Consider the following 13,674-nt stretch of genomic DNA (forward strand, 5'->3'; position numbering starts at 1 on the left):
TGGAATTGGGAAAGACAGGAGAAGATCGACCATGAGAACAACGAAACACGTGTCTCGCGTAACACCTATCCCTGGCCGGTGCCTTCAATTCACAGGTTCTTGTGCAACGTGCAACGGCAAACGTCCGCTTTCGCCCCCCCACTCAACAACTCACAACTCAGCATTACGTACTTCTGTCCCCTGTGTTGGGTGTGGTAAATGTGCTTCGTGCCGGGAGAGCTAGGAGGAAGTCTAGTGAGGTTTCTTGATGTGGTGTCATGACAGGAGTCCTCCAGCATCACTATCGAGTCATGCTGACGATCTCTACGAGCGATGGTATTGCCTGACCATATCCTACATCTGCTTGTCAAGAAGTACAAGTACAACGATAGCCATTACCGCGCAATCCGTTATCACAATCCAGTTGGAGACCACTGCTTACGATTAAGTGACGCAGCAACACACACTCGTTCCTGACGCTGCCTCACAACCAGTCAACGACATGTTTGAGTGGCAGGTTGCGTTTTCCGGCGGCAACTAAATTGTCGGCTTATAATCCCATGCCTCGTTGCATAGTCCATTGCTACCGAACTGCGTGGATGAGAGAAATACATGATCAGAATCAGGACGACTCCCAGCAAGATCATATATATACTGGTAGGTTCTGCAAAGTGGGCTCCTTTGTTCCTGATGTATTGGACTGCCCAATGAAACCGGCTTCCCAATTGCATCTCGATCTTTCGGATAGTCCAATGCTGCCACCATGGGTGAATGAATGTCTCGATGGAACATCGGTTTGAAACGAGTCCCTCATTCAAACTTCAGAAGGATCCTGGCTTTCTTTTACTGCATTTAATACGGACGATCAATCTTACCCACACAGTAGTCCTACCAACAAGTGTCTGCCCTTCTTGCTTTTACTGCACAACCTCACCAGCTCCCGGCAACACGCCTGCAGCCACAGCCCCTTACTGTCCCTCAGCTTCCTCAAGCCCTACCATCTTCAAGCCGTCCACGTTCCCAGGCACCGGTAAAGTCTCCCTCTTCAACTTCCTGACCCGCTGTTTCTCTGCCCACTCCCTACTGGCCAACCTGCCTCTCTCCGCCGCCTCGGCTCTCGCCTTCTTGGCCGCCGCCTCCTTTTCCCGCTTCTGCTTCTGCAGATCTTCCTCTGCGAGTTTGCCGCGGCTGAATATTTCTTTCCCTTTGGCCATTTTTCCAGTCCTGGCTGTAGTTGCAGGGTTTGTGTTCGATGAACCTTCGGAGCCAAACTGAATCGCACTGGATGACATGGTCTGAATGCTGGACTGTCTGGTCTTTGATGGAACTGTCTGATGTGTTGTGTTCCTCCTCACGGCAGAGTTGGCCGAGACGGTGCTCATGCTCACCCTACCTGTAATCGTAGCAGCAGCCGCAACCGATGGACGCGTCCTCGTGTTGGTGACTGAAAAGCTAGACTGAGCCGTCGATGGAACGACCGATTTTCTGGCAACACCTCCAGCTCTAGCAGAACCCAGTCCGGATCCTGAAACAACCTTACTCGCAGCAGGCCCTGCATTGTCCTTCCCAGCCTCATCTTTCTTGGCAATGATCAAGCTCATTCTTGCTCTACTCGTCGCATTTTCCCTCGGAAGCACAGAGCTGACTCTTACCTTGCCACCAGCTCCGGCAGAACTCACAGCCCTGGGTACAGGTCTGGCTTTGAACTCTGTCCTCTTCCTCGCTTCTTCGGTTTTGGCTTCTTCTTCCTTCTTCAGGCGTTCCTCTCGCTGAGCTTTCATTTTTGCAGATATGGCATCTCCTGGGAGGGAGAAGTTGGACTTTGTGGGTGGTTTGGCAGATTTGATGGGGACGAAGCCTGGCTTTGATGTTGAGAGGCTTGTGCTTGCGGTTCGTCTGGGAGCTGTGGTGGTCATCGGAGCTGGCGGTGAATGCCTGGTAGTGGCGGCGGACGCGGTCGGTTGCGTGGATGATCGTGATTTGATGGTCGTCAATGTTGAGGTTCGGGGTTGAGGTTGGGCAGATGAAGCCCGTGCAAGGGGTTTGCGCCCAGTGGTCGTTGGAGTTTTACCTACCAACTTCTCCTTAGTGGGAAATACTGGATTTTTCGATGTCTGTTGCAACGGTGCTGCAGGATCCATCACTCCTTGTATTGGGCTTGGCTTTATTGTGTTCGCCTGTGGTGTCTTGTTTCTGACGGGCGACTCTAGGCTGCTGGGCATGGCTTTAGGTAAGTCTTCGGCCACCTGCTCGATTGCTTCTTCCAGAGCATCGATCGCCTCTACGGAGTCCTCGATACGCGCGACATACTTTGAAGGTGATCGGTTGATGATATTCTCCATGAAAGAATCAGGTCCATCGCCAGCATGCTGCTCCGATGTCATGATTCGAGCTGGTGTTCTTGTTTTGATGGAACTGACGAATGAATCCTCACTTCTCTGGCCTGAAACCTGACCCGCGAATGATGTCTGAGAATGTACAAGCGGATCGAATCTGGGGGTCCCCTGTACAGGCCCTTGCACAGCAATCAACCTCTTCTCTGGACTCTTGCTCAAAGATCTGCTCGCCTCTTTAGCAGCCGTGCTTGAAGGTGTTACCGGTCTTGCATTATCAACAAGCACCTGGGATATCTCGAGCGCGAGACTGTCTCTTCTCAGTTCTTCAGCAGCGGCTTCAGCGGCTGAACTTGCGTCACTTTGGCTCTCGTCCTCGAGGACTTGCTGATCAGGGCTTGGTAAGAAACTCTCGTCGTTTGCCAGTGTCAACTTGATGTTTTTCCTGTTGCGCATATTGCTCTTTTTGGTCCCTTTATTCTTGTTTGTAGGGGTGAGTTGTTCTCCTAGCTCTGGTGGTAGGAGAGGGGCATTATTGTTGTTGTTTTGAATTTCACCAAGTGGAGGTCGGATCGAGATCTCAGAGGAGAAGGGATCATAATCTTGTGTGTTAGTGGTGCTCATTGCTTCGTTGTCCTCATGAATGAGCTGAGGTCCCACTTCGGCCTCTTGAGCGCGTAGTTGAGCTCGGGTGACGCGAGGCATACTTAGAAGAGGATGTAATAGTCTCTAAAAGGGGTGCAGGTCGTTTGACACGAAGGGGTAGCAGGTAGTAGCAGTCGGCTAAGGCGTACAACTTATCATGGTCAAGCTATGCTGGTACGAGGGAAGAGGAAATCTCAATGTTTAGTTATATTCCAATATGATGGAGAGATTACCGCGACCCATTTGTTTACGCCGAGACACATGTCCGAGCAACTGCTAAGTTACGGCTAAGTTACGGCTAAGTTACGGCTAAGTTACGGCTAAGTTACGGCTAAGTTAGTGCCAAGTTAGGACCCAGTTAGTATAGTACTAGCTCCACCCAGACCGTGCCGCAACCTCCAATCACATGCCGCTTTCCCAAAGGGCAGCAGTGAGCAGGACCGCGCTCAGTTCCCTCCCCTCGATTCGAAACCATCTCACTGGACTTCCTTATCTCTATCACACATAGCGTGAAACGAGTGTCGTGATGCTGATCAGGGAATTGGAAGGTCCTCATTCCGGTTGGATGGGGCTTGTGCCGTACCACTTGAAGACTCATACTACCGGTTTCTACAGGGCGTGAGTCACCAGGATGGGGACCTTCGTGGCCAGTCCAGTATAAGAAGCCCCTACTCTACACTCTCATGACTTGCGAGCTGTCACAAACTTTGCCCTTTGAAAGCCACCGTCAAGAAACCCGCACCTTGAACACATATCCCATCCTTAAAGCCATTGATCATGGCTGGGAAGGCCAAAGGAACATCAAGCAAAAGGTCTAAAGGACGAGGTACAAGGCAGTCTGCGTCATCGTCCTCTGCTGCCCACGTGATTGCCGAGAAGACGCGACAGACCCAAACCCACATCTTTTTCTGGGCTGGTCCGTTATCCAACTGGCACAAAGGTCGCCCTTTTTCTGGAGCTCGAGCGCTTGCGTCAGCGATTTTTCAGCTGGACAAGATCAATACCAATCATCCGGCTGAGACAGCCCTGTCTAGCCGCTTGCTCGCAGCTCATACGTTCAATTGCGGCGAGCAATGGTTAATGGCCACCAAAGGTTGGCTCTTCGAACGAGATGTTGACCTTGGTGAAACTACTACAACAGGTGAAGAGTTTAAGTCACTTGCCACGCAGATGCTTGCTCCACAACCACCTCCCAAAGATCAGCCTGCCAGACGACAATTATATATGTCCACGCTTTGTGCAGTTCTCCGTACAACATCGCCAAAACAACAGAAAGCCCTGGGCCGGAAATGTAGGAATTTCGATCCAGCCGTCTGGGACGACGCGTCCGTGCCAATTGTCGTTGCAGGCTCCGTTGCCCGTGCGGAAGCCGACTACATGCTGAAACGAATTTATCTCAAAGCTGGCAAAAGGGAATTCGTCGAAGGCTCTCCAGTGGACACCATTTGGGGTGTTGGCATTCATTGGACACATCCGTCCATTGAAGAGCCCGCAAATTGGAGAGGCACAAATCGTCTTGGTGTCTGCCATGGTCTTGCTCGGAACATAATTTTGGAGAAATTTGGCAACGAATTGGAGGCCGACTGAGTATTGGTAGCTCCGCCATAGAATATACCCGATGGCATTTGAACCGAGGCACACAGGCACAGATTCGACATTTCTCGTTGTGATAGATATGGAAAGTCTTTGTCCGATTATTGCCACTGCAGACTGTGACAAAGGGAGACTGTGCTCGATATTTGAACCAAAATTTCTGAACAAAGAGTACAACGGACAAAGTCGTGATGGATTCGTTGATGGAGGCAGTGCTACAAGTTGGGCCAATTGCGCTACTTTGTCCCGCAGCTTCAAGGGGAACACGGCCGATACTACAAAAATGCTTCGTTCGTTGTTTTCCTGCTTCCGCAACGATCACACTTTCCGTATGGATGAAGAAACACGACCACTTCTACGCTGTTGGTCAGAGCGCACGCAGTGGGATCGACGATGGGGCCCTCGGGGAAGAGGCTCATTTCGACGGAAAAGATATGTTGAACTTCCATCGCCAGCATTCACACGGCTGGAAGACGACAAGGCAGGCTTTCTGTCTGAGGGGAAGCGGTTATTGCGTTCTTTTTGGTATTCTAGTACAAATGAGCAAAACATCCAACACTGAATCAGCTTTATGCGACACTATGGTTTTGGTAGTCTTCATTTGAGTAAGCGTGTCTAGCCTTGAATTCTCAGTCGTCTCCTCCACTCCGCTAATCTGACTTCTTCCGCACCCTTGTCAGCATACTACCAGCCCCCACCGTATGAAAACGTACCTCGACCCCTGCCAGAGGGAGGCAAATCAATGACTGAACCACAGTAGCGCTGAAAAGGGAATGAACCTGACCATTCTTTCCAATCCTCTCCAAGCTATTAAGATCAAAACAAAACAGTGCCGAAAGACGTGATAACTATTTTTATTTCGCTTTGCAAGGATAAACTCACAAATGCATGAGGTTTAGGTGGACTATTTGACCCGCTTCCTAAAACATCACTTCCAGTGTATCCATCAAATCAAATAAACTTAACCCCGATTTGATTTGCTTACCTGATCCCAGAGTTCGATTTGATTTGCTTACCTGATCCCAGAGGTCGATTTGATTTGATTTGACTCATTTTGTCGTCAAATAGTGTCAAATGTTGAGTAGCAATGTTTTGTTAAGAGGACTGTCTTTTCGTAAATTCATCCCACATGAAGAGTCTGCCAAGACTTTTTTTCTCATTGAAAATAGATGGTAACCCTGAATTTTTAATATAATTGAGTTTTCCGCCAAGACTTCCATTTGACTAACGTACACTACCACTTAGCGGGCCACCCCACTTACCGGGCCAATTTGCACACACTTTACGCAGTACTTTACCACTCCATAGGCCACATTACCATGACTTAATTGGGCCAAAAATTGAAGCTGGAGATACTTCCTATTTGAGCCTATCTGAGAGAATTCTGATGCGCAGCGAATCCTCCGAACGGTGCGTAATTTGCACTCTAGAGGGCGCCCTGCCCTCTTTGGCAGCCCTGACCTCCTCAAGATTCCACGAACGCTGCACCCTCTCTTTTACCATGCGTTTTGAGCGCTTTTGGACCTCTTGATGGTGTAGTTGCTTTCGTACGTTGTTGAGCTCATTTTGAAGCAATTGAGCGCCAGCATGCTCTTGAATAGCTGCGTGGCTGAGCTTGCGTACAGAGCGTTGAGTTCGAGGAGTAACTTTGGCCTCAATTTGCGCTTGAAGCTCTCGAATTTCATCCAGCTTCTTCGGAGTGCTATAGAGATGGTTAGGACCCTCTTTAATAGGCGCAGGTTGATACTCAGGCGTTGTGCGGCCAAAATTTTGAATTTCAGGATCCTCTAGCAATTTTTGCTTATTTATTGGCCAAATGCCGGCTCTTCTCCATCCTGCGCGAATATTTCGCTCAGTAAATGCCTCCTGACGAGCCCGTACGTAAAGTACCGTAAACAGCCGTGACAGCTATCAAGTATCAGAATGATATGCTTGCCATTTGACGCAATTGGAACGAATATTCGACGCAGCCAATCAACAGCTAGCTCTTCGTCAGTCCATCCCTTAGGAGAAAAGGCCCATATAATGTCAGGAAGCTCCTCATGCTCTGGAAACATATGATGTTCAGGATTCTTGTCAGTAAAGATAAGATAGGGCTTAATAGCCTTTTCTGTATTTATACACTCAATAATAGAGACTCATTGAGTGTTATCTGACGCTGGAGCAACTGGGCGACCTATCGTAGGATCAAAAACAACATATTTTGACGCTATTTGCCCTATCTGAAACCCTGTTTCGTCCATATTGTAGATATCCTGCGGCTCGACTGCGTATTGGCTGCGAAGCTGTTCGAATTCGGTGAAAAAGCGTTCAATAACGCTAGAATCAAGGGCCATGAGTCGTTTGATATCCATTGGTCGATTTCGACGCGTTTTAAGCTCTGGATGGCGAGCTATTAAACGCTCCACGTAATGCTTGCCAAGTTGAATCTTATCCCCCTTGCTATAGAGCAATTTAGTGACCATTCGTCGAATTTGAGCATAATTAGGGCATAGATGCTGCCTCTGTAGGTCTCTAAAGTATTAGATAAGCACTTTTTCTTCCTGTTTCGAAAGGCGTTGAGAAATGCGATCAGTTTCGGCTCGAGAGGGTCGTCCAGCGCGTCGATAGGCCACTGTTGATTTCGGCACATTGTAGTACTCCGCAGCCTTGCGAACTGAGCTAAATAGCCCTAAATCAACGTTATTTGACGCATTCTGAATCAAATGCTCCTTATGCGAGTCCATTTGGAGCTATATTGGTGGAGCTATAGCTGTTCGAAATATGAGGATGCCTGCGCGTTGGTGTGCAGAAATTGGCCCGGTAAGTGGGGTGGCCCGGTAAGTGGTAGTGTACGTTAATTTATCAAATCTCAAAGTCTTGATTTGATTTGAGCAAAGCACGTATTTGGTTTATTTGCCAAGCGTTTGATTTGGTTTATTTTGACTCAATTTGATTCAGATGGACACCCTGATATGCACTTCATTCCTTTTCGCCTTCGTTCTCTTTAACTTTAACTGCTCCACGTCCTCCTTCTCGTCAAATAAATGGCAGTAAACAGGAACTCTCAGGATGGGCAGTGGGGCGGTAGGAAGAGGAAGGCTTTGCTGAGTCTAAAGCTCCCCTCATTCTTCTAACTACTTTGAAAGACGTGCGACGTTGCTTTGCCATGGTTGTGTTCTACAGCGCAGTTTTGATGACTATCTCCATTACCGCCTCTCAGAATTCCTTCATCAGGGACGGTCCATTGAGGAACTTGGGACATAGTGTGTGGTAACCCTTTTTAGGTCAGACTATGAACCAGCCAGTAAACGCAGATGTCGCCAATGTGGTGGACCGTCCGCAAGGAAATTCTATCCAACCAGAGGCGAGCACGGACGAGGCGCTTTTAAATTCCTCGAGCTGAAACTCGGGTATTCGATGCACTCGATCCATGCTCTCCGGTACCACTTACTAGTACCAAATCGTACCTGAAGAACTGCTGGGATAGGCATTCTCTGGAGCGGATGATGCTGAAATTCGAAATTTCGGATTTTAAAGAAAATCAACTGTCACAGAAAGGTTCCATGCCATGCTATGGCTGTCATGCTGGTTGCAGAGAGGGGGGTCCCTCTTATCCGGTCTTTCTCAAACTATGGTCTGGGCCGTGCGAATGCCTTCGAGTGTCGCTGTTTTGAGTGTGACCAGGACAACGGCTATGCTTTTAAGGGTCTTGTAGAAGAAAGGCAGATGAGTACATGAATAGGACCGATTGTGGGGGTTATGATTGAAGCAATGAGCCGCCAAAACACTGCAAGGCATTCAAGCAAGCATGTCCTCTACAAGCTTGAGCTCTATGCTAGTGTTCCTTGATGGTATGGACTCGTGCTCACGAGGTTACATTCGAACACTTCTGTCTGCTGTTGACGCTTTCACCTATTTCTACACACCAACGCGGCCGCATTTCATAAATCTTGCAACATAGCACTTCAGCTCACGGCTTCAGTACCTCGATCTCTGCCCCAAATACATTACTCTGCACTACTCACTCCGTAAAGTCAGTACCTGACGTGCTCTGTACAGATTTCGGCTAACAATCTTAGCATGCTTCTCGCCAATTTACCCACAGAGCTCCTCTATCAAATACTAAGCCACCTCCCGTCTCAAAGCTACCTCCTCGCCACTGAAGCTAGCAGCAGATTGTACCGCCTTCGAACTCCGACAAGGATGAGTGAGATTCTAGAGCAATTCGAACTTCCCAAGGGCATCGACTATGAAAGGACGCCGTCTTCACCTTTCGACATCCACCACGTATATCCATGCTACGGTTGTTTTCAGGCCTTTCCAATAGAAGAATTTCCTTTTGTCGATGAGCAGTGCATGTGGGAGGTTGGGACAAAGGATTGGGCCCTTTGTTTTTTTGATATAGGGGGAATAGGGAACCGTGAGCGGAGATGTAAGCTGTGTGATGCCAAGGAAGGATGGAGATGCAGTCTGCTGGTGAACTGGATGAAGGATTAGTAGGAAGGAACTTTGGCATGACCTGTTTCGGGTCCGGGTCATTGAATATTATGAGGACAAATGAGCTCAGGCCCCAGAACTGGTAGAGGGTTTCTGATAGAGGCCTTTGCTGGGCTGGCATTGGCTTGAGAATATGAGGTTTCGAAACGAAGAAAAAGCATCGAGATGGAAGCGTTGAAAGGGAATGAGCGTCTTTCAACGATCATGCTGGGGTACCGCTAGCCGAGAGAGGCCTTCAGATTCTCATTTGTGATCCTGATAACTCTCACTTAGGGGTCATACCTCGAGCTGATAAATCTTTCTTGCATGTTTCTGATCAGCTTTCGGTCTCGTCACTTCTGCTTGTGAACCTGATGCCCGCACAACCGGTGCTTCGACCTCCCATCCTTAAGTCACCGTCGTACACTCTCGAAGCTCCGATAATCAAATCAGGTAAGCTAGCTTACATTGCACCGTTGGTATAGTGATGCTGAAGTACAACAGAAACAAGAATCAATCACGATGCCCTTACTCGCGCTTCCAGATGAACTTCATCTCGAGATCGCCTCTTACCTTGACCCTTACTCGACCTTGAGACTCTCCAAAGCGAGCGCTAAATTCTTTCATCTCCTTCGCAAACCTGAGCGCTTGACAGAAATCCTCTCCTTCCTCGAAGTAAACGAGGATCATTTCTTCAATAACCGCGACAAGGATCTTTTCCCTTGAGATTGGAGGACGCATTTAGCGGAGACTGCTTTGCAGGATGCAATCATAGTTTCAGGAACAATGCACGAAGTTCGATTATCATATCATCTCCTGAGTGCAAGGTACTAGCACGCTCACTACTAGATACTCAGTATGAATTCAAGTATATTTCAAGCGTATTCAGAGTGCGTTCAGAGTACGTCCTGAACGCGCTCTGAGCGTTCGAATGCACTTGATGTAGTGCTAGCGCATTCCTTAGTCCCTTGAGATGTCTTGATTCTATCTAAATAATATGGAGATATTGATATTGATTGATTGTATGATTATTGAAGCAATTGAATATACTCAAGTGGCATTTGAGTAGGATTAGTACCAGTTCGGACTGGTATTGAGTTGATATTAAATAACCAATGGAGAGCATGATAGTACTCAATCTCGCGAGATCTTCGAGTACGACGTTATTCATGCTATCATCGTGTCAATCAGATACCATATTCAGAGTAGCGGATAATTTGTCATCTAAGAACAACTGTTAGCTGTCGCAAACCTAATAAAATCATGAGCGATTCTCTATGAACCACTCAGACGTCTGAACTCATTGCCCCTTTTCGTAGGGCGGTGGCACCCCAATAGAATACGGGTTTTGATGCTTACAAGTTATTGGGTGGTGCTCAGGGTTCAGCCTAGTTCTTCTGATAACAAACCTCTGTCAGCGTAGGAAGTGCTGAAGTAGGATATCAGTGCGTCCGCCAAGGACGCAGCAATTCACACCGGATAATAGCTCTTCCGTCCCGTTACCTGGAAGGGTTAGCTGCATCAATCAAATCCATTAACGTTGTGGAGAAAACTCATCTGATAAAAAGGGTTACTACGTACTACCTATTTTAGTGACCTAGTAAATACCAGTCCCTACCTACTTACTACGCAGTAATTTGATAATTAAGTGTCCAGTCCGAGATTCTGATCGGCGGTGACACCATTCAACATCCCTGCAGCAATCTGTAGATCAAAATCTTGGCGATCAAGATTAACCCCTTAATACTACGTAAGTCCTCCACCCGAGTAACAGTACCTCGCCGCCAGGAATGCCAAAGCTGATGTGATGACACACATTGCCAAGCATTGTGAAAGTATCCGTGGCATCCAGGACTCGGAGGCGGTGCATCCAGTAGTACTCGTCCCTTTCTTAACCTCCTTTGAATGGAGAATACAATGATGTGCGACACCCTTCGCTTGGCACCCTGCAAACCACATCCGCCAAGAAACATGCAATTACCATTCCAAAGCGTGGCCGCACCGAAAAGGGACATATGGCTTGTCAATTGAGCATACAATTACAGGGATCTTGGCGGATGGAAGACTTGTAACACCATCATTGTTAGGCCCTCTTGCCCACCTCCTTCTCCCACTCGGTGTCCCTTTTTAACGAAACCGAGCAACCTTGGTACCAGGAAGTGCGTGAACTACGAATAATACTACTGTCTCCCTGGAATTTATGAAGATGCCCAGACGGTGTTTTTCGTGGAAACTTTTGTCTTCCTCCCAAAAATCCTGATACTAGCTCCATCAATGATGCTGTTTGACCATATCGACTCAACACAAAGACTGTGGATGCAAGGAGCTCATAGCACTTTGCACTGCAACAATGTAAACGAGGATCTGGACGATCTGCGGCCGCCGATAAGTCTCTGCGGCTTTGATAACGCACAATACCCTGAAAACAGATTTTGCGCTCTCGGTGATGAAGCTCTTGCTGAACAGCGGAGCGGATAAAGTTACTCGAACTGAAACAGAGTACACCACTTTGGATCGTAGTGAGCAACGGGAATGGGTGTTCTCTGCTAGCTGATACTTCCACCAGCTCTAGCCACCAGACTGCTTCCCTATACAATAGATTACTATGGCATTGATCTCGTACTGACAACGCACGAGGCATCAGGATACACCAACACTGTCACTCACATCGGTGCAGCTTGAATTACCTGCAGTCATCCTTCATCACGGTGGACATAAAAACAACGAAGCTCGTGCCTCAAGGTGAGTGCAAGCCTAATATCTGCTTGCTCTGGCACAGAAATCAGAACTGACCAGGTGCCAGCTATTCCTCACAATGCCTTCACTGCTCGATCTTCCAGTAGAGATCCACAACCATATCGTCTCATACCTCTTCTACCATGACCTGGTCCGTTACAAAGACGCAGTCGAGCCTGACGTAGTAGTAGCCCCAACAAAGAAGCAGTTGAAGCGCATTCTGTACCAGACGGAGCTCAACCACCTCGGTTCGTTCGGGGAACTCCCATGTTATGCCTGCCTGAGTATCAAAAACACGGAGAAATTTAATGTCTATGCGATTAGCTGCTATAAGCTTTATTGGATGGGTGACCGCTCCGTTGAACGGGTCTGTAAAGAATGCGACAAGAGGGCTGGAGGACAATTTAAGAAAAGAATGAAAGTGGAATTTGCCGAGTGGTGCCAAAACAATTTTGGGCAACGATGGATGATTTGACTACATGACATATTTGTGATGATAGCTACGCTATGGCAGCTGGTTCGAAAGTCGCAATATCTGGCAGATTGAGGTTAAGATCGAAGCAAGAGCGATAGCCACAGCAGGGTCATCTCGGGCTGGCTGGAGAGGATCTCGGAGCTCATACAGCATCCGTGCATTATCATCCAACCCTTCAGAAGCATAAGTCTCCAAATACTTGGAATTGACTGAGCTGTAGGGCATCTTCTTGGTCCTCTCAAATGCACTTTCTGGCACCAGTATATCTCCTCCCCTGTGACCAGCCAAACCTATCTCTTTCTTCTCCGTGCCATCATATCCCTGCTCCACAATCTACAACCCTTTCCTCGTCTTCCCTCAAATCCTCGCAAGAAGCCAGTATTCACTTAACCGTAACAGACAGCCTATCTTTTGCTCTGCATCCGGGCTCACTCACAAACCCTCGATCCTCCTCTCGAACCGTCGGAAATAGATACACACCCTGTAATCTCGACACTTCTTTCCACATCATTCTCGCCACACTCCTAAAGGTATCCAGCAACCCGCATCTCCATCCTGCCCCAGTCAAAGCCGAGGAGACAGCGTCACCCTCCCACAACATCATGACTCCACGGCCGGGTTCGGAAGAACCTATCTCCGACGATGGAGCCCGAAACAGAAATTTCATTGCGACTCTTTCGCCACGCCCATTGGTGAACCATCAACGTCATCGCCATCAGCTGTGCGCAGGAAGATGCATGTAACGCAGCGGCTGACCCGCAGACGGAACAGAAGGAGAGAATGTTTTTTTAGGGTGAGGTGAAAAGATGCAAAAGAAAGTGTCAGGTGTGTTACCCAAATTTCGCGGCAAAGTTGCAACAGGGAAGGCCGGAGGTCCCCTCCGGCCAACCCCTCCCCAATTCGGCTGGTCCGGGAAGTGACGGGAGAGCTTCCGTGGCTCTTGGCTCGGAAATATTCGGACCACTAAATCGAAATCGTGCATCAGGAAGTACGTAGTAACCTGATCATTCTGTAAAAAGCACCCTGTCCACCGGGCTGGACCGACCATATCGTGCATGGTAGTGGGATATGATTGCTCGCGGGCGGGCCCTTGTACAGTGGACACGTAGAGAGGTGTGGAACGATGCTCCCCGCATATCTAAGTTTACTGCTTAGGCACTCCTCGCCAGGAGAGGCAATCGAGCTACCCACCTGGGCCAAACTAAGGATGAAAAACAGCACTTCCATCCAACAGCACTAGCGCCATACGCACTCGGCCATTTGCTAAATATAGCCAGCCAGCTAGCCAGCCAACCAAAGAAGCAGCTCCAAACAAGTACCAGAGGGTGCGGTCTAATGAAACAGGACATCAAACACAAACCCAATAAACCGGGCAATCGTACCGAGATTTTTTGATCTAGCGGTTTTGATTTCTAGTTGGGATTCACAAAAAGCATCACTTTCGATATTGATACA

The 13,674-nt window shown here is 48.3% G+C and overlaps 2 protein-coding genes across 2 annotated transcripts; one reads left to right on the plus strand and one right to left on the minus strand.

Annotated features, from left to right (window-relative positions):
- Positions 1–947: 947 nt before the first annotated feature.
- On the minus strand, positions 948–3,017 carry EPUS_02517 (uncharacterized protein; the record flags this gene model as incomplete). Its single annotated transcript, XM_007805518.1, has 1 exon — positions 948–3,017. One exon carries the CDS (start codon positions 3,015–3,017, stop codon positions 948–950), a length of 2,070 nt encoding a protein of 689 aa, XP_007803709.1.
- Positions 3,018–3,734: 717 nt separating this feature from the next.
- On the plus strand, positions 3,735–4,544 carry EPUS_02518 (uncharacterized protein; the record flags this gene model as incomplete). Its single annotated transcript, XM_007805519.1, has 1 exon — positions 3,735–4,544. One exon carries the CDS (start codon positions 3,735–3,737, stop codon positions 4,542–4,544), a length of 810 nt encoding a protein of 269 aa, XP_007803710.1.
- Positions 4,545–13,674: the final 9,130 nt, after the last annotated feature.

Source organism: Endocarpon pusillum (assembly GCF_000464535.1).
Source record: "Endocarpon pusillum Z07020 unplaced genomic scaffold scaffold4345, whole genome shotgun sequence".
In the NCBI taxonomy this organism is placed as follows: domain Eukaryota; kingdom Fungi; phylum Ascomycota; class Eurotiomycetes; order Verrucariales; family Verrucariaceae; genus Endocarpon; species Endocarpon pusillum.